We start from the raw sequence: 25,206 nt of genomic DNA, 5'->3' as shown, positions 1-25,206 counted from the left end.
AAGATTGCACCTGACAAGTTGGATTGTGGCACGTAATAATAATAAAATGTCACATTGACGAGTATGAAGTGGAACTCTAGAAGCTGTGAAAAACATCTGAATTTTTCAATCACATGTGATTACAAACGCTTTCAATGAGTGTACGTAACTATTAAAGGCCGAACCAAAGATGTGAAAAATACTATACGGCCGTAGGACGGACTGGCTATTGGGACAAGAATGCATTTCTCCCCTTGCCCCAACACAATAATCGTCCCTTGTAATTGGCATCAGTCAAAAGAAGAGAAACGTAATGAAGGGGTTTGCTACCCGGTGGAGGCACATAGTGGTTCGGATCCCACTATAAACTGTAGGTTCAGTCTCAATTAGCCTTACTGTGAATAAAGTGGACTTACTGTGAATAAAGACACCAACTCAATCAAAACTCAAAAGAAGAGAAACGGATTTACAAAAACAAATGGTTTCTAAATCGAAATCCAATGTCCGTGTGCAACGGTAACAGTTGTCGCTGAGGTTATATTAACATGTTGCTAGAAAAATTCTGGATTCCTCCCTACTTACACGTTATTTTTTCTTTAAAAAAAAACTGATCGCCGCACCACAATCCAAAGAAAACCAAGCGCACCTGGAGTACACCATTATGCTTGCAAGGTAAAGCACCCGAAAATATAAATTTGTGTCTGATATTTTTAAATTCCTTTGAAACAATGGCCATGATTATGACAAAAATAAATTGATTTTTTTGCAGGAACAATATTAAGATGATGGAAATATCCTAAACCTGCTTTTCCTAGACCTATTTGAGATTACTTGATACTAGGTTATTTACGTCGCTTTTCTGGCACTTTTGGCTAATCAAGACGGTGAGTATGAGTGATGATTTATGAAATTGATGAAGGGACACTCACAAAGAACAATCAACACCAGCCAGGGATCCGAACCCAGGACCCCTGGCATCGTAGCGTGCTCTGAAAACCACTACGCAAGGAAGTCCGCTCCTATGCCTACCTGAATTGATATTGGTTTATTTTGGGAATCTCTCACACAGTATGGTGTTACAAGTACAGAATTTTACAAGAAAGTTCTGTTCTCTTTGGTATAATGATACAGTATCTTTTACAAACATACTCTCATCGCATGAATTCCAAAAAAATATATAGTGGCGTGCCAAAAATGGGGGCTGGAGGAAATTATTATCTCCCTTTGGCCCAGTAAAAAGAATGTCAAAGCAGAAAAAGGTGGTGAAATGATGACTGACTATTGTAAAAATGTATAAGTGCCCCCCATTTCGTAAATCCTTGTTACGCCACTGTATCTAGAGTTTTGTCTTTATATATGCTAACAACCTTGAAAAAATCAGTGAGGCGATCGATGCTCTTCCAGAAAATGAAGCAGCTTCAATTTGTGAAGTGAAAAAACTCCTGTGCTATTCAAGTTTATTTTTGCACATTATGGTGCATTGCCAGAGACAATTACAATTATAGCATCCATGAAAATCTACGAGGAATCTATGCAGCAGATGTTGGAAGTGCCAGGAGAAAAGGGGTCAGCTGTTGCGGAAAAGTGCAAACGGGTAGTGAGTGCAAATGATGACTTGAAACAATTGAAAACAATTTGTGATATTCTTAAAGATGACTTGAAACAATTGAAAACAATTTGTGATATTCTTAAAGGTGAAAATGCTGTTACCAAAATGAGTCCAGCTACATTAGCTTGTTTTATGTATGCTCCAATAACTTCTGTCGAAGTAGAAAGATCATTTTCTACTATGAAAAACATTCTCTCTGACAAGACGACTATCAATGCATGTTGAGAACTTAAAAAAAAACACCTTGTAGTTATGTGCAATCAAGACGGAGAAAACTGAAATGTTCTTCCCAATGTAGATTTTAATATTTTGCAAGAAATTATAGATAAAAGTAAGCGACTTCCAAATGTGCCTTTTTTCGGTTTATTTTGCCTTTTTTCATTTTTAGTGCCTATTTTCCGCATTATAAATGCCTTTTTGCCTGCCTATTTTAACGAAAATAAATGCCTGAACTTCTGGGCTCTAATAATAATCATTAGCTATTCAAATTATTTGAGCTATACTTAAGGGGAACAAAAGAAAAAATCTTCTACGTAATCAGTTAAAAAATTTGCATTTTCAGAGAACAAAATAGGTAGTAATCTAACGTACCTAATCTTTCTCCTAGACCAGTGGCGTAGCGCAGTTCTCTGGAACCCCTGCAATTAAAATACTGGGCCCCCCTCAGTGGAAAAGAATAAACATCGAGATGATGCCAGAGTGGGACAGACCAGGCCCGTAGCCAGGCAGGGGCCAGGGGGGCTCAGCCCCCCTAACAGGGTCACCACCCCCACCCCCTTGGCACTGCCGCCAGTCCCTTGACTTTAGGTAAAACTATTTTGTATTCTAATTTGAGGTGAAGAGCGAAAATTTAGACAGAATATATTATTTTGTTCACAACTTCCTTCGTTCATCTTGTTTATGAGCAGAAGTCTAAGCAGCGGCAAGTGTTTAGAAGATTCTCAAGACTTTAGAATGTTCTTTCATAAGGAGCCTTCTTTGTCTGTACCTTCCTTGCCCCTGTTGCAGCCTCTCGTTTAACAGAAATCTGTGACTTTGATGTCATTATCCACATTCCTTCCGCATCTTCGTCAAATGTCAACAGATCCCAAGTTTTATTGCTTTGGGTGGGGGGTGGAATGTACGGTAGGCACTATGATTGAAGTGAATATTGTAAATTTTAACATGTATGATAAAAATATTTGTATCATGAAAAATAGTATGGAGAGTGTGTTAAGGGATGGTGTCAGTGGCAGTCATTAGCACTTCAAGATATGTTTTAGAAGATATATAGAAAAAAACTGTAGTATTTGTATGATATTTCTAAATTTTATATTTTAATTCAACTTAATAACCCCCGACACACATAATTTACCTTCATTTAATACTATTGAACTTTTGAAAAATGAACTTGGTTCACAAAGCCCCACCTGATACCCATAAACCCCCCCCCCCCTGGAGGTCAGTTCTAGCTACGGGCCTGGGACAGACGCACAATAGTTAGCACCCCCCCCCCTCCAAAGTTGTAAAATGAATTAACCCTTCCCTCCAATTTTTCGACATCAACTTAGGCTATATATCAGTTTAATAATTTGTCGAAACTAAATAAGGGTTGTCTAAATCTCTCATAAATAAGTGGATGAAGAAATTAGAAATATTTTCTCTTACTTCAACGCGGTGGCAAGGCCAAGATTCTTTTTTTAAGGAGGGTGGAGGCTTCACATAGCCAACTATTTTGTTCGTGATCCTTTGTATTTTTTGTTCGAAGCTTTTTTCTTTAATGTAGGTTACATATAATACATATATATTTTAAAAAAATACTTTTTAGGTAAATTGTTTAAAGGATAGTAAACACTCCTTTTTTGGACTTAAAGGTGGATGCACCTTCAGCCCAAAAAGCCATCCTCTGGCTATGCCAGGCCAAGATTCAACGTAAGAGCCTTCACATATGCTTCTAATACTAATAGTGAGTTATATACTCAAGCAAACTTATCAATTCAGTTACGAGGATTGAACTGGACCTCTACATTGTCAATGGTGACCTAATATCTTCGGGTCAATTGCAATCTGCTGCTAAGAAATAGAGGTGGACTCAAGTCTTGAGAGATAGAAAATTAAGCAGCGACTGGACTTATTCACTGAAAATTTGTCACTCAATGAAATGCCTATTGGAGCGATTGGAGCACTTCGAGTACTGTATACGTTGTATACCGTGCGTGGCGGAATTGGGGCTATTGGACCTAAGGGCAAAGGGAAAATTGCCCCTGGGCTCAACATCCCGAGTTTTTGGGCCCCTTTGAAGTAAAATGTAATAGGTGTGGACAATGTGGGAAATTTAACTTATTTCAATCTCATACTGAGACTTGGGGGGCTTGAAAATATTTGGTGGGAAGTTACATTTTAAATATCACGTAATATTACTGGTAATAAAAATGTCATAAATTATCAAGTTTGCTTGTTTAGGTATTGTGTAACAATAAGACATCAACCGGTTGAGCAACTGAAACTTTCTACTCGATTCACAACTGTACTACACTACACTACACTACTATTACGAAAACCACGTAGGTATAAAGGTATGAGATGAGAGAATCTTCCTACCGATTGCCATCTATGAGCAAGTAACTTAATTCTGATTTTCGGAAGAGACCCATAATGTCAAGTTGCTCGGGCCCCTCTGCTTATTATCGCAGACGTCGTCATATGATATGTTACTGGGAACCAACTTTCTGTTTCGTAAATCCATTTTTTAAATAAGCGACAGTAACTGCTGAATTTCTGGGATTATATAAAATTTCAGGATGACAGAGAGATAACATAGTGGGACCCCTATAACTCGCCCCCCCCCCCCCCCAGCATTGCGGGGTTTTTGCGGGGGCGGCTGCTCAGCCACTGTCCTAGACCAAGTTGAAGCATTCAGCATGTCTTGTTGGCCACAGCAGAATGTTGTAGTAGAAGTTGTCATATTCTCGTGTGTAATCCAGCAACTTACGAATATCGTCCAGTTTCTTCCTGATTATGGGAACCTTTCCTGTTGGCTTTTGGTGAATTTAGCTGAAGATGAACTTTGTCAGGCAACAATTCACGCAGTGGTGTGCTCAGGATTTTCTAAAGGGGGAGGGGTTTGCGTATACATTTGTTTAGTCGCAGCCTTCATTTTGCCACCTTTTCCTGCTTTTGATGTTCTTTTATTCTTGAATGCTGGGCTAAAGGGGGTGGGCATGACCTCCACCAACCCCCCTTCCCCTTGGGCAGGCCACTGAATTCACGACAATGTTAAACACACCACTCCACAGGAGAACACTTGTTCTTGGATACAATGTACGTAGTATTTTCCAAACTGTACGTTACGTGCGATTGAATCAGTTAGTACCAACTGAGTTGCATCTTCACTGTAGAAAGCCTCTATGTTGCGGCGCCTGAGGGGTTTCTGCAGTAAACGGATATTTCAAGGCCACTTACCTTCGTTACGGATGCGGTTATATGAGCGGTTTCTACATCAAATGATGCATCTTGGTAAGGGCTAAATGAAACTGTAAAAATGTCGTTTTGGCCAAAAGTGGTCGATAGGCGGTTTCTTAAATAAACGATTCAATTGTGTACTGAATGAGCTTTCAAATTGTTTTTTCTTTATAAAATATTATGATATATTGCAAATGCAGGAAATCAGGCTCATGATTGATGACCATGACAGCAAGCGCACGCAGGAAACAGCAAAGGTGTTGTATATGTATATAGTATTTCGGCAATGGAAACCTGGGGCTGACGCGACCCTCATAAAACTGTCATCAGTAACCTTGTCCCTTTGCCAACCATTCCCCCCGAAAGACATCTCGTCTGCCCTTCCACTGCCTTTGTCGCCCGCTTCAAGCGAAAAAGGACTGGGATAATCACAAGCTGAGGATGAATGATGAAGCGATGAAAAACATCATTGAATAGACACAAATCCAATACCTCCCCAGGATTCCAACATGACAGAGAACCTCTGGCGTCGAAGCCTGCTACACTCATGACATCGTAACGGAGGCGGAAAAATAATCAACCTGTACAAATTTTATATTATAATTTTCAATGTATGTTGTATATTGTTTTGATCATTTAGAAACAATGCAAATTATTTTTTTAAAAAATAACACACGGACTTCAGACGTTTGTGAAGCAATGGAACTACAGTACTTTTTCTTATTCGAAGTTTAGCATGTTGCTTGGAATATAAATTAGTAACAAACTTTGAGACGAAAATGCATAGTTTAGAAGGGGAGAGGTAAACCCCCATTTTGTAACAACGAATGGTTTAAATCTACTGTAAGCACTGGCGTACGCAGGATTTTTTTTTCGGGAGGGGCTGGAAATTAATAACTGGATGCTTTCAGTGGCGCAAACTTGTAGGGATAATTTGTCGTGTTATTACTATTATTTGTTATTATGTATTTGCGTATTGAAATCAGTAAATAACAGATTGAAAATAGCGAGTATGATGCATAAGGAGAATTTCAGATATTTTCTTAACTTAGAACCCAATGTTATAAAGAATGGCAACTGGGGGTCATTTTATGGGGCTTGCATTTACCACTCTGGCTTTTCCCGAGTATTTACAGGGTGTCTACCAGTCAACAATGTCAAGAAAATCAAGAAAAAGTCAAGATATCAACAAGTAGGTCAAGAAAGTCCAGAAGAAATTATTCTTGTAGTCAAGAATTTTTGTCTATCACTAAGGACGAGAGGGCCTCACAATGGCGCAGTGGTAGCGTCCTCGCCTTGTAATCAAGGGGTCCCGGGTTAGATATCCAGCGGAGGCACATAGTGGTTTGGATCCCACTTTAAACTGTAGGTCCAGTCCAGATTAGCCTTACTGTGCAAAAAGTGGACTTAAAACACCAAATCAATCCAATCCAAGTAGCCTTATAATCAAGACGTCCCGGGTTCAATACCCACTGGAGGCACATAGTGGTTCGGATCCTACTTTAAACTGTAGGTCCAGTCCCGATTAACCTTACTGTGTATAAAGTGGACTTAAAAGACCAACCCAATCAATCAGTCAACTAAGGTCGAGAAAGGTCTAGTACTAAAGTGTGGAAGAAAAGTTTCAGCATGAAGAGTAATGTGCCTAATGTGTTGCTGAGAATTATGCTGTGCAGCCTGGTACGACGCTCATCGCAAATGGTGTTACCTCGGGACCGAAGTCCCTTTCTTTTATCTTGTTTCTTCCGAACCAGTGATGGATAATTTTGGATGAAATGCTCTGGTATTTTATTTACTTTTGGAGAAACGTTCCTTGTGCAATTTGTGATGTAAAATTGCACTTCTTAACTGTATTTGCTACTTTGCTGGTGCATGAACGATGCGTAATGATAGCATGTTAAGTATGTGTATTCTCGGTGAGCGATAAGTGTATTTGGGAGGGGTGGTGTAGTGTTCATATCAGTGGCAACGCTAAGGGGTGGCCAGGGTTGGCCACAAACCGCCAGACACACGTCTACCTCCTCTCTCCATCCCCACACACACTTTTCCTGACTCAAAACTCGCAGCGTAGATCAAAGTAACTTGAAGAAAACCGTGGATGTAATTGCTACCATAGATTGGAAGCTCGGTATTTCCTGTAGATATGATAGCAGATCAGTAATGTACTCTAAATTCAGCAAATTTGCTTGTGCTTACTCCTCTCGCAATACAAACCTTTGTAAGGGAACCTCCTATTACTTTGAAAGTATTAGTACAGCAATACATTATTTATGAGGAAAAAAACGGGGTAACTTCAATTGTACCGGTATATATAGTCCTCTATGCATGAAATGTAGGTAGGGCCAAGGCGAGCCTCATCAAGAGATGCTGTGGGCCGCGAGCTTGACATGGCTGACTTACATCAGTGCCCGATGCCAGGGCCGCTGTTAGGAAGCACGAGGCCCTTATATTTTGAAAAATGAATATGTATACACCTTGAATTCTTCGTAAAATTATACACTAAAACTCACATAGTTATTAATAGGGTGCGGATAAATAGACACTAGAAATAGCTCAAATAGGCAGAAAAATAGGCACCCAAAAGGATCAAAATACACTTAAAAAGCACTGAAATAGGCACTTAAAAGGCATCCTAAAATTAAAAATTAAAAATTGCACTAAAATTGGCTAAAAATTCTGCCTTTAAAAAATTGTCACTATTTGTGAACCGTTATTTCATATGCTTCTTATCTTACGTTGCTTTCCGCCATTTTACTGAATCGCGACGATGAGGATGGAGGATCATTAAATGAAATTGCTGAAATACCGAGTACAGGAATCGCACGCGGAACCTTGGGCCTCCTAGTCCTTTGGTATTTTGAAACCAAGGATATCTTCACAAATTTGAAGCGTAGCCACCTTATATCCTTTTACAAGCACAACAAAACAAATGAGTACTGTGACTCCTACAAGCTTCCAGTTGAAATAAAACAGGGTTTTGTCGGAGTACAAGCCAACAACCTATTTCCAGTTTGCTTACCCTGATTAAGCGACATTTGGAATTTTCAAAGATCTGACATTCCCTCAAATCTGTCGAATATCAGATTTCAGTCAGTTCAAATTAAACACAGGCTTGCCTTCTTCAATGCAGGGTAAGTCAAAGGGGGGGGGGGGGGTGAAAGCCGAAGTAAGCAGAAATTGCAGAATAGGCATTTCAGGCACGGTCAAGCAAAATAGGCACTAACCCAAAAAATAGGCAATTATAGGCAGGATGAAAATGCTTTCTTGAACTAGAAACGGCATGAAACGAACTTAAAACATTGAAGCCTACGTTATGCTATAGAAGAATAGAAAAGGCAAATGGGCTAAAATCTGCACACTAGTTATTAATATTGCGTAATTATTACCCCTTTTCAATTTCCCCTCAACCATCAACGAAATTTGGCTGCGTGTAGAGGATATCAAGACAACAATTTTCCGTAATAACTATTGCTACTTTAGGACCTATTTCAGGTCCACCAGCCCTCGTAAAACATAATATTCTTATCTTGTGTATATGTAACCATGCACTGCAGATTCATCGTTGCCAACATACTAAATACATGAAGCGGGATCATAGGCCAGTCAACAAGGAATGATTTTGGGGTCCAATAAGGAAAGAAATCAGGGAAAACTGGAACAAATTTTATTGCTTTCCTGAAAGGGTTCTTAACAACATATTAATTTTGCACGCCTCTACAACCGGATTTTTCCGCCATCTTGGAAAAATGGCGCCCAAAATAGGTTTTGTTTGCAAATATCTCACTTGGAAAGTATTGTATAGCAAAAGAGGCTATGAGAAAAATTAATCTACATAAAATTCTCTACAAAAAGGTTCTCGTGCATTTTTCTTCTAGGATGCGCCTTTTGGGTGCTAGATGAGCGAGAAATTTTACTTTTTTTTTTCCTCACTCCACTTTGCAAGAGAGAAAGACAAAGAAACATTTTTGCACTGTAACTTGCATAGGTACTAAAATACCTATTCTAAATGTTCTAAGGACTTTCTTGAAAACGTATTTTCAAGTGGTAATATATGTATATTAATCACTCGTAAACAATAATTTTATAGTATTTAATACAAAACAAATGAATATAATGTCTGTATTTCTTGCTACTGTTAGAAACCAAACCATCCCTTGTCTTTTATCAGCAAGAATTCTTGAAATACGTATGAAAAATATCATCACAGTTGTCGTGAGCTTTCAGATCGAAGCAGACCATAATCTACCCAGGGATTTCAAACCGATGTGATGATGATATGTCCCCCTTTAGTCTATAGTAAAACATTCCCAGTGCAAGCGCAAACAACAGACGTGCTACGATGCACGGTATTGAGAACATGCAGTTGGAGCGATACGTGCAGCTTGCTTCGAAAAGTTGCATTTATCTCTTAAGATTAGCTTCCGTCTCTTCTATACTCTGTCCCGGGAATCTATGGAGCCAGCGAATGAAAACAAGTCTCTGCGCACGTAGTAACTCGAGAGGGCTCGACGAATGAACACGTGAGAGGAAACGGGATTGCGTGGCATGGGAAAATAACTGAAAGGACTAGCCGTTTACAGGAGCGTGTACTGCTTCGCTCCGCCCACTCGCTTTCTTCCCTTCTCTACTGTAATACACGACCTTGCTCCAGAGATTCCCAGGACAGAGGATAGAACAGTTCAGATTTGGAACACATGAATATATTGCAATGTTCACAGATCATTCAACAATTTAGCCCAATTTTCCTACAGCTACAAGGCCCCTTATGAAACTTTTTAGGCTTTTACAGAATATAATGCGAAGAAGCTCAGACTGTGCAGTTTCTTGTCTGTTGTGATACTTTCAGAGAGTGCTACACAGAGATCATAAAGATAAGACTTCTTGATTTTTCCACATCCTTACCTCATCAGCTATAACGGGTACGGGGCAAATTTGTACTTAAAGTTTTCTCTGAATTGATCTTGATTTTTTAGTAAAATATTATTTAAATTAAAACTGGATACAACGCATCTCTGATTTTTATTTCAGAAGTGATCGCTTCAGTGAATCTCTCTGATTTTGTTCAAACTTGACATTTCCCAAATACTCAACATTGAAGACATTCCAACATCATGAGCATTGGAATGATTGGTTTTCTTATTCCCTATTACTCTTGTAACTACTGGCTTTATACAATCAAAAGCAGGGATCCCCGATGGCGTAGTGGTAATGTTGTCGCCTTGGAATCAAGGGGTCCCCGGTTCGATACCCAGTGGAGGCACATAGTTGTTCGAATCCCACTTGAAAACTGTAGGTCCAGTCCCGATTAGCCATATTGTGTATAAAGTGGACTTAAAACTCAAATGTAATCAAGACAATCAATCAAAAGCAGGGAATGGTGGAGAAGATGAGAATCACTGACAAAAGAACTGAGAGTCTTGTCTATCTCTTTATGTACGAGACTTTCGTGCATCGACATGCAGCTCATCTATTTTATCTGTGAACTGGTAACTAACTAACTAACTCTCTAGGCTTCTTAAACCCGAAGGTTTATGACCACAGCAACACAATCCTTCTATCTGTTTCTATCCTGGGCAAGATCAATCTTTCCTATCCTTACCGATTTCCTTTAGGTCCATCGCAACGTTATCCATCCATCTTCCTCTTGGCCTTCCTACAGGCCTCTTACCATCAGGTTTCCCAAACAGTTTCCCAATTGCCTATCTGTGAACTAGTAGACATGCCAAAAATCCACTTGGTTAAAATTGAGTTGATCACTCCTCTGCCATCAACACAACTCTTCTTGGAGCGCATCACGGACGGCTCCATCGTCGTATCTGACAAGATCCCAGACCAAACCTTTTCTGATCGTGTTATTGTGGTTTGAATTGTTGTTTTAAGTTTACTTTATGCACAGATAGACAATCGGGACTGGACTTACAGTTTATAGTGGGCTCCAAACCACTGAGAAATGTGCCTCCACCGGGCATTGAATCCAGGAACCCTCGATTACAAGGGCGTTTTAATGTGAAATAAACTTTTTGGACAAAGTCAATATGTTCCTTTGAAGTTATCTTCTACTTTTGACAAAATATATTATCTCCTGCACTCAGGGACGCTAAACTATATCCTGTAAGTACTGCATGCAGTGATAAAAGCAATTGAACCAATAAATGACGTTCTATGAGAAAGAACAAACGTAAAAAATCTAGTTTTATAGAAGAGAATTACCAAAACTTCATGTAAAACATGTTTCCATGAGCTCAGCACTTCCAAATCGGGGCTGAAAAAGGACTTAAAATTTCTCGCTCATCTAGCACCCAAACGGTGCATGCTAGAAGAAAAATGCACAGAACCTTTTTCTAGAGAATTGTATGTAGATTAACTTTTGTTATAACGTCTTCTGCTGTAAAATGCTTTCCAAGTTAGATATTTGGAAAAAAAAAACTTATTTTGGGGGCCAATTTCCAAGATGGCGGCCAAATCTGGGGTGGTACAGGCGTGCAAAATTAATATATTGTTAAGAACCATTTTATGAAGATAATAAAATTTGTTCCAGCTTTCCCTGTTTTTTTTTCCTTATTGGACCCCTTTGTTGACTGGCCTATCATGGTAGCAGAGAATCTGACAGAACGACATTCCTGATTTTAATTTTGTTCAATTCACGTACGTTGCTTAACGTGTTTGATACCTTTACGTTACAAATTTTCTGAGTTTTATTAAGAGATATTCATATCCTGGAGGCTATCCTTCCTTGTCTGTCAGTAGTGTATTAAAAATTTTGTCGTTTTACAATAGAAAAAAATGTTAGTGGCATCGGCATGTGATTCATGGCTGTAAGCACACAGGATAAAAGTGGTATATTTTGAGGGCTCGTACTGTCAAAATGAGACCTCAACGAACAAAATGTTATCGAAAAAATTTCGTTCACATTGATGTCGTTTACATGCTGTGGAAGGATGTCGGTGTTTCACAACGACACCCTGTGTTAATGTATATCCATATACGTATATAAATATAAATGTGTTTGCTATTATATCTTTACCAATGCTCTAAGTTGGGTATTCGGGGAGTTGTATTCCTCCTCAATAGAATACTTTATGCAAAGATACCCCCAAGGCTAGAACAACTTCTCTCACCTAACAATTTCCAGTACGAGCGCTGATCTTTACACATGGTTTCGAACAAATATGAATATTTCAGTTAGTATGTTATAGTTGCGTATTTGGAGAACACAATGCAGCTTAACTCTCCTATAACATTTCTCTCTCTCACCTTTCGTGTAGCAGTCGTGTAGGTGCTCCTCTACCCGCTCACCAAGGCCGATGACAACCCCCCCCCCCCCCCCCGAAAATAAACAACTGTTATTTTTAACGTTTGAATATCGCGGAAACTATTCGTTTTCTGATTTTGAAATTTAGAATACTGAAACACCTCCTGAACACGAACATGATGCATTATATATATATATTCTCGATTGACCCTTGATAATCTTCATTAGATAAGATGTTCTCGTTGGCACGCCCGATCCTTCTTTCAGGTAAATAACGGAATCAATTACAGATACAGAGATAAAATTCTATGAACTAAAAATAGTATCACTTTCTACAATAGGATATAATATATCGACCTGCTCGTCTGTCTATCTGAAATGAGAGTTAAATATTGATATTTCCGATTGATAAAGGCCTGTGGAGTATTGCGTTTACCTTGTAAATGCTGCTGAAACTTGTTTAGCTTCTACTGTCACAGTAGGGCGTAATTTTCAGAATTACTAAAAATATATGCTGTTGGCTTCCTGATTTGTCGGCAGAATCGTAAGAACAATTAAATCCTAAACACGAAAGCGATATAGAACACGAAGGAATGGAAGTGTACAGTGTACGAGCTACAGAGGCTTAACTACAAACGTAGAGACCCCTGCCAATGTTTCAAGATAGGTTCCCAATTGATTTGTACAATTTACCGCCCATGCGTCTTGTTCGTAAATTGAAAGATCGTTGAATTTTCTACACTATAATTTACGTGTAAAAGAGATGTTCTGAATTGATTTCTATGCCACGCATATGAAAAATACATTACTGAAAATATAATATATCCAAAAATAGATATTAATTAATTTCATTTTTCCGGAAAACTGGATGAAGGAAAGTGATTTTCCTTTGTAAGATATTAGAACTCATGCGCTATGTATTTAATTGAATGGTTAAAAATGGTTTATTGGAAGGAAGGAAGGGAAGAAAGAAACATAAATAGCGAGAGAAAAGCGGGTTGGCTCACTTCATATCACGACCTCTGACTCTTGTGATTCCATCCACCCTGCAGTTACGCCCCTAATGAGCTACGAATCAAGCGTTGAAACCACTGGCAAGTTATGAATGCTTTTGTCCTCTTTGGTGTGTCATCCAATTGAATAATTCATATGCGTCTGAGTGAAAAGCAAAGAAAAACAAAGAAAGGTATAAAAGGGAAAATGATTTTAAAAATCATGGTACAGATTACAAAAAGAAGTAAAACTGGAAAATTCTCATTCTTAGTGTTTTCGTCGACATGACCAAAAGGCAAACGTGAAAGGGCATGGACTCAGTGGAAACTTTCTTCCCAGAAGCGAGGGGGAGTTATAGTAAACACATGTCCACGGTGCACCCTGGGAGGTCTTTGTCCCCTGCGTGGAAAGGAGGTGGGGGCGGTAGAGAAGTACTGTGACGAGCACGCGACAGTGAGTCCGAGGACTTCACCCCCTCTTGCCCCGGACCCTTGGCGGGCTTTCGTGACCTTGAGGAGAGCGGAGTGTGAAATCCGAGATGTGTTACTTATGCCTACAGACCGTTAATATAGGGACATTTGTGTGAGTGTGTATATCACTACCGGCACCAGACCTACGTTCCGAGCCACGCCTGGGAAAAGGACCACAGACTGAGAAAGCATTGGGATGCTTGAATATATTGTCGAGACGATCCGAGGACGTCCTCGCATCTACGGTCGGCAAAAAATGTCCTCAGACTGCTGATGTGTTAACACATGGAAGTCCTCGTTTACACGGGTAAACCAACGTGCCCCCCCCCCACACCCCCCCCCCACACACACACAGAGAGAGAGAGAGAGAGATTTATCAAGATGTCACATTAACAGATAATCCTCAAATAACGCGACCCCAGTGTTGTCACTGAAATTTAAAAATGTGACTCACATCTCTGAAAGGTCGTTGGTTGATGAAAGGGTGGGGTTTTTCTATCTTCCCAACCAGACCACCTGCAATGCTATGAGATGACTTTCATAATGTTCTTGACCCAACCAGTGCCCATGAGCAGACAGAAGTAGGCTATTTTTTAATGCTGACACAAAGAACTGGGAAAATTAAGTACACAAACTTGAAACTAACAATTACACGAAAATTACACCCAATATATGCAAATTATGCACTAACGTTCCAAATATGCATTTACATGTATATTCACTATAAAACTTTACCAGAGTAATCGGCACCAAGTGAAATGGATAAATCAGTTGAGAGCATATGAATTCTCCTTAAGGAAAAAACATGCAAATATGCAAAAATCTGCCCCTAGTGATAACCAATGCATAATTTGATGTTCTTGTAACTTTCATTTTTTCTTGTTTTTATCAATATATTTAGCATAAAAATATTTATAATTGTTTCAGCATGAATGCTATTCCATAGCAAATGTAAGCTGGTATTTCTTTTCATCATGCAGCATCTACTGTGTTAACACATTAATTTGAATTCTGATTGGTTAATATTACACACCAGATAGGTATATATGTAAAATGATGTGCCAGTCAGGACTTCAGAATCAACCGAAGGCATTTACCAAGGTGATTAGTGAGATAGGTAAACAGAATTGGTTGACCACGATGTCTTCTCTATATTTATTTTCACTGCAACTTCATTTTGCGTAATAAATTACCGTATGTGTCTACGTACGTATAAGATGTTGAATAATATAATTAATTTACAGTATTTCAAATATAAATAAAGTAATATGTAGGTCCACTTTCAACAAATAACTTATGAATTCTAACTAGGAAAGAATACATCTTAATGATCGTGAAATCCCAGACATTCATCTGGAAAGCTAAATGAAGTCACTTGAAATCTCTCCTACATTTAAATCTGAGTCCTCATGCAACAAATTGTCCTCTGTACCAACCAGAGCATTACTAATGCCAGACTTCTTAAATGATTTAACCACTGTCTTCATTTTCACAGCCCCCATGAAGTTTGACCCATTCACAAACTTGTGAAATGTTAGGCCTTTTCCTTGTTTGCCATTTTGCCACTTTTGGCTAATCGCAAAGCTGCAGATGATGTGATAAAACTGATGAAGGTACGCTCACAAAGAACCTATATGCCCAGGCCGAGATTAAAACCTGGGACCCATGGTGTAGTATATCAAGCGTTAGCACTTGTTTCTCAGCTTTGTCTCCTCTGTTCTGTCAGAATGCTGTGAAGCAACTGCATGGCATAAATAGTGGAACAATCATACAGCCACACCCATTCAGTCTGATAGTAGAACGTATGTAGCAGTGGAGGAGAGAATTCATACATTTAGAACACTCTTTTATCTGTGAACAACTTTCCATAGTCACTCTCTTCAACTCTCCATATGATGGTGTCTAGATCATTGAGAAATAGGGCCTCCCAATGGCACAGTGGTAGCGTCGTCAACTTGTAATAAAGGGGTCCCTGGTTCGATACCTAGTGGAGGCTCATAGTGGTTCAGATCCCACTTTAATCTGTAGGTCCAGTCCCAATTAGCCTACTGTGTATGAAGTGGAGTTAAAACACCAACTCAATCATTCACTAACCAACTTGTATTGGGGATTACAGGCATTCCAGCATTACATTTGTGACATTCACACATAAAATGTAAGGTTCTAGATATATGATTGGATTGAACTATTGATAATGAACTGATTTCATAGAATTATGAAATACTTTATGTTGTCTGCTAACAAATTTTAAAAAATGAGTATGATGATATAACCTCAATACACGAGAAGTATTAACGAAAATGTGTTACATGTGTGATGCTTTAAAAATGTAGCAAAATTTGACTTTGTCTGTGAAGCATACAGGTTACAGATACTAATAATTCTTGTTGGTGAAAAATGCAAATATGAATTCACAAATAATTAAGCTTTAATGCAATAAAAAACAATAATAATTTCCAGATTAAATAATTTTGTTACATGAAATAGGACCACTTTTTATGGAATGCCCCATTGATATTATCTATCTCTGCAGATTAAATTATGAGTATCCTCCTCCACTTGAACACATTGGCTGTGGGCAGGTCTAGTAAGTGAACAAATGCATCTGTAAATGTGTGTTCAGTGGTGTGGTGTTAAACAAAAAGAAATTTCAAGCAATAGTGGATCTTCTCAATACTTCCAAAAACAAACATTACCTTGGTGAAGATGAAAAAGGCCACTCCATTAACCTTCATCATCCGGAGCCTCGCACTTATTCAAACTTGCCGCAAAGTATAAAAAAAAATCGTAAGTCAACAACTTACTGTTGTAGACAGATGAAACTGGTTTTGTTTTCTTTCTTAAAGACAGGGCGGCAAAATTTATACATTGTGCTTAATTAGTGTTAAAGGAAGAAAAATAATAATTGATTGATTGATTTAGTTTATTTTACTCTGCTTTGCCACTTTTGGCTAATTGCAAAGATGGATGAGTGATGATATGATGAAATTGATGAATGGACATTCACAAACATCCATGCCTAGGACAGGATTCAAACTCGGGACTCCTGGCATTATAGCACGATGTACTAAACCACTCCACCACGAGGGGCCGACTAAAGAAAAAGAAAGTTGATTAACGTTTAAAACATTGGCATATGGCCCACCCCCCCGTGCCACCTCAATAGCCAAAAGTGAATGAAAAATATAGTTTGTAGCAGTGGTACATTCCTACAAAGTACAAAGTTTCATTCAAATCAGATTGATACTTCTTGAGTAAAAAATAAAACATTACATAAAGTGTAGTTTGCCAGCTTTAGGACAATGTCCGGAATTTAGCTTCAAGCGTCCATCCTGTGGACGCTGGATGGACCAAATTTGAAGGGAAGCACGACAATAGACCACTCTATGAGGATATGTAATGCCACAACTTTTAATTGCCGACGTGAGCTGCTGGTCAAAATATCAACCATTTGTACTCAATTGGAATACAGGCATGGTTCCAGAATCAACCATCCAGACACTAAAGTGAAAGTGAAAATACAACACTGCAAAATATTTACTTACAATCTGCTGCTGTAAAATTTGGAAGTGAATCGTAACTCTTCTCCTGCTCCATGATGTTCTCCATTACTTCAATGTAATATTGGAAAGGTGTCATCCTTAGGCCTTTCACCACAACATCTGACAAATGGTATGGATACAGCATGAGACTCTCCTTACTATAACCCAGAACATCTTCGTAGTACTTTCGTTCATCCTTACGAACAATTCTCACTGGAAATAATAGAAAATTCTAAAATATATGGAGCAGCAAACTTGCTTCGGTCTCCAATTTCATATAAGAGAGAGTTCTGAAATATCTTTCTTAGGTTTGAACATGACTTCTCAGTTGTATTCAGCATTTGAAGGCAACCACAAGCCACTTCCATCTGTGCTTAGCAAAATACAGTGTGTCCGAAAAAAAATATACCAATAAAGAATTTAAATAACTCAACAATCGTTAACGACAGAAATGTCAAATAACGTTTATTTGGAAGAGAAAATCATAGATTTTTTTTTTTTAACCAAAGAACAAGAAAAAAATTTCACCTTAGTAGATCTCAATGTGTGCTCCTTTCGTGGCGCGACAAACATCAAGGCGGTACTCAACCTCCATCCAAGTGTTCTTCAACATTTGATGAGTGACGGAGCCACATGCATCAATAATTCTTTCACGGAGATCATTGAGGTCTTGCACAGGTGTTTGGTAAACCATAGTCTTCACATAACCCCAAAGGAAAAAGTCCAAAGCAGTCAAGTCTGCTGACCGTGGTGGCCATTTAATGGGTCAACCCCTCCCAATCCAATTACCAGCGAAATTGTTATTAAGAAAGTTAGTAACACAATGGGCATAATGTGGGGCGGCCCCATCCTGCTGAAACATGTACCCATGAGGTATACGAGGTACAGCATACTATTGCAACATTTGCATGTAACTTGCACCTGTAACTGTAGTTTCCTCAAAGAAAAAGGGCCCAATTACGGAATCTCGTGTCAAACCACACCACACATTCAACTTTGGACTGTCGATTTCATGTTCAATAACTGCATGGGGATTCTGCTCACCCCATATTCTACAGTTATGCCTATGCACTTTTCCGGAAATGTGGAAGGTAGCCTCATCTGAAAATGTTACGCGTGTCAGGAATTCATTGTCATCATCAATGCGTGATAGCACTTCACTAGCATAATCAAACCTAGCAGGTTTATCACTGCACTTTAGTTTCTGAACAAGCTGGAACTTGTAGGCTCTAAGCCTTAACCTTTTATGTACGATATCATGCACAGTAGAACGTTGAATTTTAAGTTGAGAACTAGCAAGTCTCACAGATTTAAGCGGGCTTCTCTGGAAGCTTCCTGAACTGCAACCACTTTATCCTTGCTCACACGCTTCTGACCACTATCTTTCTTCCTCAACAAAGACCCTGTTTCCAGCAATTGTTTATACCATTTAACAATGTAATGACGTTCTGGTGCTTCCTGTCCATATTGTTGCCGGAATCTTCTTTGTACCGTTACAGACTTCAATTCTGCAAACCAAAAGCAGCACTCAACTTTCTGACGAACAGTAAACAGCGCCATTGTACAGACTACTCGTAAACAAAGCCACGCATGCGCTTCATTATGTTACGATTTTTTCCCTTCTGGTGGTAAAAAAAATTCCTTTCTTCCCTCTTCCAAATAAATGTTATTTGACATTTCTATCGTTAACGATTGTTGAGTTATTTAAATTCTTTATTGGTATATTTTTTCTAGGACACACTGTACTTATAAAACAACAACCAGACTCTCAAACCTCGGAAAAATTTGAAACAAAGAATTTCCTAGTTATGTCCCCATTCAATAACTAATTATAGAATTTTATCTTATCAAAACTTTTAATAGTACATAAGGTATATATTTTAGTACAAATATATATTAATTTTGTGTTATAATTGATTAATCTTTGATCGACTGCTTCAGTCTTGCAAAGAGTGGATTTACCTATCAAATAATATCCATTCTGTGTTAAAATTCTTTACTATCTATACACTTTTTGATGCCATAAATATGCATTGTTTCAAGAGTTGCAAATGCAATACACTAAAACAATACCTAAAAAGAGATAATAAAAGATTTTCCTTCAATTAGTTAACATACAAAGGGAACTTAAAACTGTTACATTGTTGCATTCATTTCAACATTTTGTTTCATCTTTCACTCCCTCTAACATACCATAATTATATTATCACTCAATGTTTCTCATGCTTATACGAGGATGGCATTAACCAGGATAATGTGAAACATATTTCACTTTTCAATTTGGTCCACTTCTTGCTTGTATTTACATAATTTCTCTTCACATTCTATTGTTTTCTAGTACTCTAGCTTCAATTTTTATTTCACCTTCTTTCTTCTCATCACAGAATCATTCCATGTAAAATCACACAATTAAAAAAATAACTGGTTGCATGACCAATTAAGAAATTTTGATATAGGCCTATTGTACACATGTTTCTACAATCATGTTAGATGTATGAAGATTACTTGTATCACAGAGTTTTTTTTAAACTGTTTATGTCAATATTCTATTGCCTTTACTCCCACAAATCTATGGCCTCTCAGAAGGAAGTGGTATCATATTATTATTTGGTTCCATGCTGGAGTTCGAGAAGTACCTGGCTGCATAATCTGTGTATTGTTTTTTTTTTCCTGCTCCAGTGCTGTCAAGTAACAAAAAACAAATGCTTGCAGCAGATTTTAAACACAACAACAATCTGATACCAGCTCCATCAGACATGCCAACATTTGACAATTAAGGTGGTGAAACTTTGAAATTAATGGATTCCAAAAAAGAAAGCAGAATTGATACAGGAAACAATTTTGATATGTTTCTACATGATTTACTAGTGCAAAACTAATTTGCGAATAATAAATATCAAAAATAAATAAATAATAATAATTTTCATCTGTTGACCTTCATCAGTGGCCGCATTCCCAAACATGTTATTTTTATAAATTGTAAATGTTTATGAAAATATTTATTTCTCAGAGATGAAAAGAGATACAGAGTTCAGATGAAACAAAAACGATGTGTTTTGAGGAAATTAAACATGGAATGTAATGAAACATTTTGAAAAATGAGGTTGTAATTGAAATTATTTTTATAAACACTTGAAGCCCAGGGCTTCAAATTTGAAACGTGAATTAGCTTTCCACTTAGATTTGTACGACTCAAATTGCTTCCAACTTGTATGGATATTATATTTGTGTGTGTAGCAAGAGAGAGTGGATGGAAATAGAGACATTCATTTTTTTGAAGAATCAAACTTTTTAGATCATATTTTCCTGATAACTTTTTATATCATTACACTTTACATTAATATCCCTATAGGGATGGGACAGATGGTACTCAATCGATATTCACTGATATAGGCATACATGTATCAGTTTATCGGTAAAATTACCGATATTTTTTCTGATCCGATATATTTATCAATATCTTATAATTTAGTGCAATGTTCTGCCATTTTAGTTATAATTTTTATGGATATAAACATACCAGTGGTGAAGCGTGACATTTTTACGTAGTCATCGCAAGACTTGCTAAACGTCACGGTCAATCTTTCAACCCAGGAATGGGAAGGGGGAGGGGGCATTCCTACATTGATAATGATGATAACAGTGTTGGAACATGATGTGTGAAGTAGAGATGGCTAAATCTATTCTTTACAAAAAAAAAATGGAAAAGTTGTTAAACTTTTCTCTCCGAAATTCGGATTGCTTCCGAAATCCGGGTAATAGAATTTTTGAATCAAGATTTTTAGATTTTCTGGAATCCTGATATTTTTGGCCATCCTGGTATGAAAGCAAGATATGTTAGGGAAAAGATTCTGTTTGAGTAAGTATGTCTAACAGTTGGGCTGAAAAGTTCGTAGGCTAACATAGTAAAAAATATTTTTTTGACAAAATTCGATTTTATTATTCAATATAGTTGCCTTTGAGGGCGATGCATCGATTATAGCGGTCATACAATTTTTCGATGCCATTTTTATAGTACGATTTCTCTTTAGCCTCAAAATAGGCCTCAGTTTCGGCGATTACCTCTTCATCAGTGCTAAATTTCTTTCCAGCGAGCATTCTTTTAAGGTCTGCAAACAGGAAAAAGTCACTGGGGGCCAGATCTGGAGAATATGGTGGATGGGGAAGCAATTCGTAGTCTAATTCATATAATTTTGCCATCGTTTCATTGATTTGTGATTTGTTGCTTTTGATCGATTGTGAGCACGCGCGGCACCCATTTTGCACACAGCTTTCGCATGTTCAAATATTCATGCACAATATGTCCAACACGTTCCTTTGATATTTCTAAAGTCTCAGCTATCTCGATCAACTTCACTTTACGATCATTTAAAATTATTTTGTGGACTTTTTTGATGTTTTCGTCGGTAACAGCCTCTTTGGGGCGTCAACTGCGTGCATCGTCTTCGATGCTCATTTCGCCTCGTTTAAATTTAGCAAACCACTTCTCAACGGTTGATTTTCCTGGTGCAGAGTCCGAATAATGTTTATCAAGCCAAGCCTTGGCTTCAACAGTATTTTTTTTCGCCAAAAAGCAATGCTTTATTAACACACGAAATTCTTTTTTATCCATTTTTTCACAATAACAAAAGCTGCTTCACTCACAATGCTATATCTCACGAACTAATTATCCGGCAGCTGTGAAATTTATACACGTATCTTTTGAAGGTTAGTACTAAGTAAAAATCACATGGATTTAATTCTAGTAACGCCATCTATGAGTCAGCCTATGAACTTTTCAGACCAACTGTTATCACCTCGAGAACAAAAATTTTGATCAATCTTGTCATTTGTAAGAATAGTAAACACAAAATAGCAGGAAGTACTTCATGTTTTGTAAACCAAGAACATTTTTTCCCCCAAAAAATCGATATTTGAACCGCAGGATCCAAAAAAAAAATTAAAAGAAGAAATACTATGAAGAAAATAGAATGGATACAGAACTGGTTTTTTTTTCAGTTCTTTCTAGCACTAACTGTGGGGATATTTATGCTTTTGCTTACTTATATTTTTTTCTATGCACCATTACTTTCATCATGTATTCTGTGTAAGTTGCGTTGCGATGCTCTTCAATATTTTCGGGAGAAAAGAAGTCGAAGGACCAGGACCTTTTTATTATTTTGCTTTGTCATCGCCGCATCTCCCGATAACTGGAAGCTTCGCCTCTGAAACATACAATCTCCATGCTCTAATTTTCTTAAAAGTAAATGTCTAAATATGCAGCTTCGTTTGCATTGCAGTCGTGTGTTAACACACATTTATTAAAGAGGTGAATAGTTTATTGGTATCAGCCAAAATTTCATATTGGCCCATCCCTACAATTTTATTAAGCAATTAACCAAATCATTGTGAACATTTTCCAGTATAAAATGAAACTAACTTTCCCGGGTATTATTAGGATCAATTCTATCTTATCACAGTGTGGATGTCAAATGTTCTGTACCATACAATACAACAAAACCATTTTAAAAATAAACTTACCTAAGTTTCCTTTGTGGCGCAGTTGGTTTTTAATACTGAAGGTTACTATGCATTTTTCATACTCTTTTTGGGAGTTTCCCAGAAGCTGAAAAGAAAAAAGAAAATATTATTAAATATGTACAGTGGATAAAAGGGAGGAGGACCACAAGGGCTAAGTTTCAAGTAAAAAGGAAAAAAAAAGGAAACATGCAACAGACACTGGGAAAGTTCAAATTTTTGTGTCTGAGAGCAGCATCTTCAATGATAGAAAAAAGGTGGCAACAGAGGTTATTGATCTACAGCTTTGCCAGGTCTAGATCAAAGATGACGCTTTCATCAGGCTAATCACCACTTTCCTGATGGGTGTGGGGAGAGGGTTGTAAAGCGAGGGTTATGGGTGGAGATGGGTGTAGTTGGGAGACTTACTGGGTGGTCTTGTTCAGGCCAGAGCATGTGCTTGCAGTCATGGCTGATATGTAAACCCTCTCCCATCTTTTCCATATTGAGGTGTTTTATTTATTTACATCTTGTTTTAAATGGTGGAGTTAAGGTCGCACAAAGCCTTTTCTTCCACTCATCCGTATACATAAAATTATACATTATTATATTAAACACAAATTACATTTAGTCATATCAGTTGCATTGGGGTAAAGGGTGGATGGTCACTGCCCAGAAGCATTCACTGAAAGGGACATTGTGATCGTTGGTATGGATGGCTACAGTGAAGTCCAGCTTGTGGGTGATGGAGAGGTGGTTCTTATGAGTTTGAGGGCTCTGGATGTTTTCCCCCACGTAAAAGCCACCACAGATGTTGCAGGTGAGAATATAGATTAGGTTTGAGGTGTGAAGGGTAAATTTGCCAGTGGTGTGAAACTGAAGGGTGTGGTAAATGATGAAAATGGGACAGGTTTTTCACCTTGGACAATTACATTTGTGAGTTAACTGATATTGGTTGTGTGGTGAAGTGTGTTTTAGAGGTTGGGGGGGATGTTTGAAAACTCTGGATTTGTCAGGAAAGATGTTTCTGGTTTAAGGATCACTGTGGAGGATGGGGAGCAGAGAGCAAAGGATGTGCCTCATTTTGTTGAGGTGGGGGTGATGGTTGGCAGCAGGTTTCTTGGTGGGGGTGGTGTAAGAGGCAGCTTAGGATATTTGTTTGGTGACCAGGGTGTATGGATATCCACGGTTGACCAGGCTTGGTGTTTGGGAAGTGGGAGAGGTATTGAGGTGTTGTCCTCTGAGGGCTAGAGAGAATGTGATGGCTTTCTTGGTGTGGAGTGTGTGGGAGCTGGAGAAGTGTAGGTATTGCATTTGGTTGGTGGGTTGGTTGTTTTCAAATTGCCTTCCTCACTGTGACCGTTCACATCCAGGAAGGTGATTTAGTTGCTGGAGTGGTCCAGGTGAACTTGATGAAGCAGTGGATGGTTCTCCATGTGTCCAGACCATGAAGTTGTCGTGAACTAAACCTCTCCTCTGGCTCAGTTTTTATGGTATTCTCATGGTCAAAACATTACTGACTCCTCCTCCCCAACCATGCCAAACTATTCCTAATGGTCTCTCTTTTCTTAATCTGCAAAACTGTAGTTTAGATAATGATTGGAAAGTATCACCAGAATTTGAAACTATCTCAACACATGAAAAATAAATTATTTTGTTTGCCATCTTAAAATGCTTTGAGTGATTTCACTTAAATACACAACAAAATCATTCACTGGATGTACGAGGTGTGCTAGAAAAAAACCGGACTGTTGCTACAAAATCTTTTATTGGTTATTTTGTACAATACGAACATTATCCTCTTCAAAGTACTCCCCTGAACTATGGATGCACCGCTCCATACAAATCTTCCATTGCTGGAAGCAGTCCTGGAAATCATTTTCTGAAACAATGTGTTCGTCCAGTTGAAACCTCATGAAGAATTTCCACAATGATCTGCATCTTAATTGTTCAGTGCCATTCTCAAGAGTGCAAAGAAAATCACAAAGTACTTTCGACACTAGTACTTGTAAAACTCACCAGGGCTGAAAACAATACACATGCATCATCTAATGGTTGGAATATGAATGAAGGTGTTACAATACATGTGCACAAGAGATGAGATGCCAGTATAGCCGTCGCTTTTGTTTTCACAGATTCTACGGTCGTAAAAAAAACTGAGATCTGCAGAGGAAATGCTGTCTTTAGAATTTAGGTTATTTTTTAATGATTATTTCTATATTACAAATCAAAAATATGTTTTTTTATATATTTTTCAAAGAATTGTTACAGAAAAGACATCAGAAATGTGAGAAAATGTACATAACCAGTAACATGGAACATATTATAATATCTCTGGAAAGAGGGTGTTTTCTAGATTTATAAACAACAACTTTTGCAACAAAAAATACAGTTCACATGGAAAAATACGATATTGTCAATCCG

The 25,206-nt window shown here is 38.0% G+C and overlaps 1 protein-coding gene across 2 annotated transcripts in view; it reads right to left on the bottom strand.

Annotated features, from left to right (window-relative positions):
- LOC146005236 (protein FAM91A1) overlaps positions 1 to 25,206 on the bottom strand; it is a 124,578-nt gene that overhangs the window by 85,468 nt on the left and 13,904 nt on the right. For both annotated transcript variants that reach the window (XM_083144319.1, XM_083144320.1), the window contains 2 exons: positions 22,807 to 22,891; positions 17,290 to 17,499 (listed from right to left, as the gene is read on the bottom strand). In XM_083144319.1, coding sequence (XP_083000445.1) covers positions 17,290 to 17,499; positions 22,807 to 22,891 — 295 coding nt within the window. The remainder of the gene's footprint in view (positions 1 to 17,289; positions 17,500 to 22,806; positions 22,892 to 25,206) is intronic.

The sequence above is a fragment of the Lepisma saccharinum genome, chromosome 23 (genome assembly GCF_977018435.1).
Source record: "Lepisma saccharinum chromosome 23, izLepSacc3.1, whole genome shotgun sequence".
NCBI classification, from domain to species: domain Eukaryota; kingdom Metazoa; phylum Arthropoda; class Insecta; order Zygentoma; family Lepismatidae; genus Lepisma; species Lepisma saccharinum.
The sequence above is the reverse complement of the archived record's forward strand: the minus strand, read 5'-3'. Positions and strand labels throughout refer to the sequence as shown.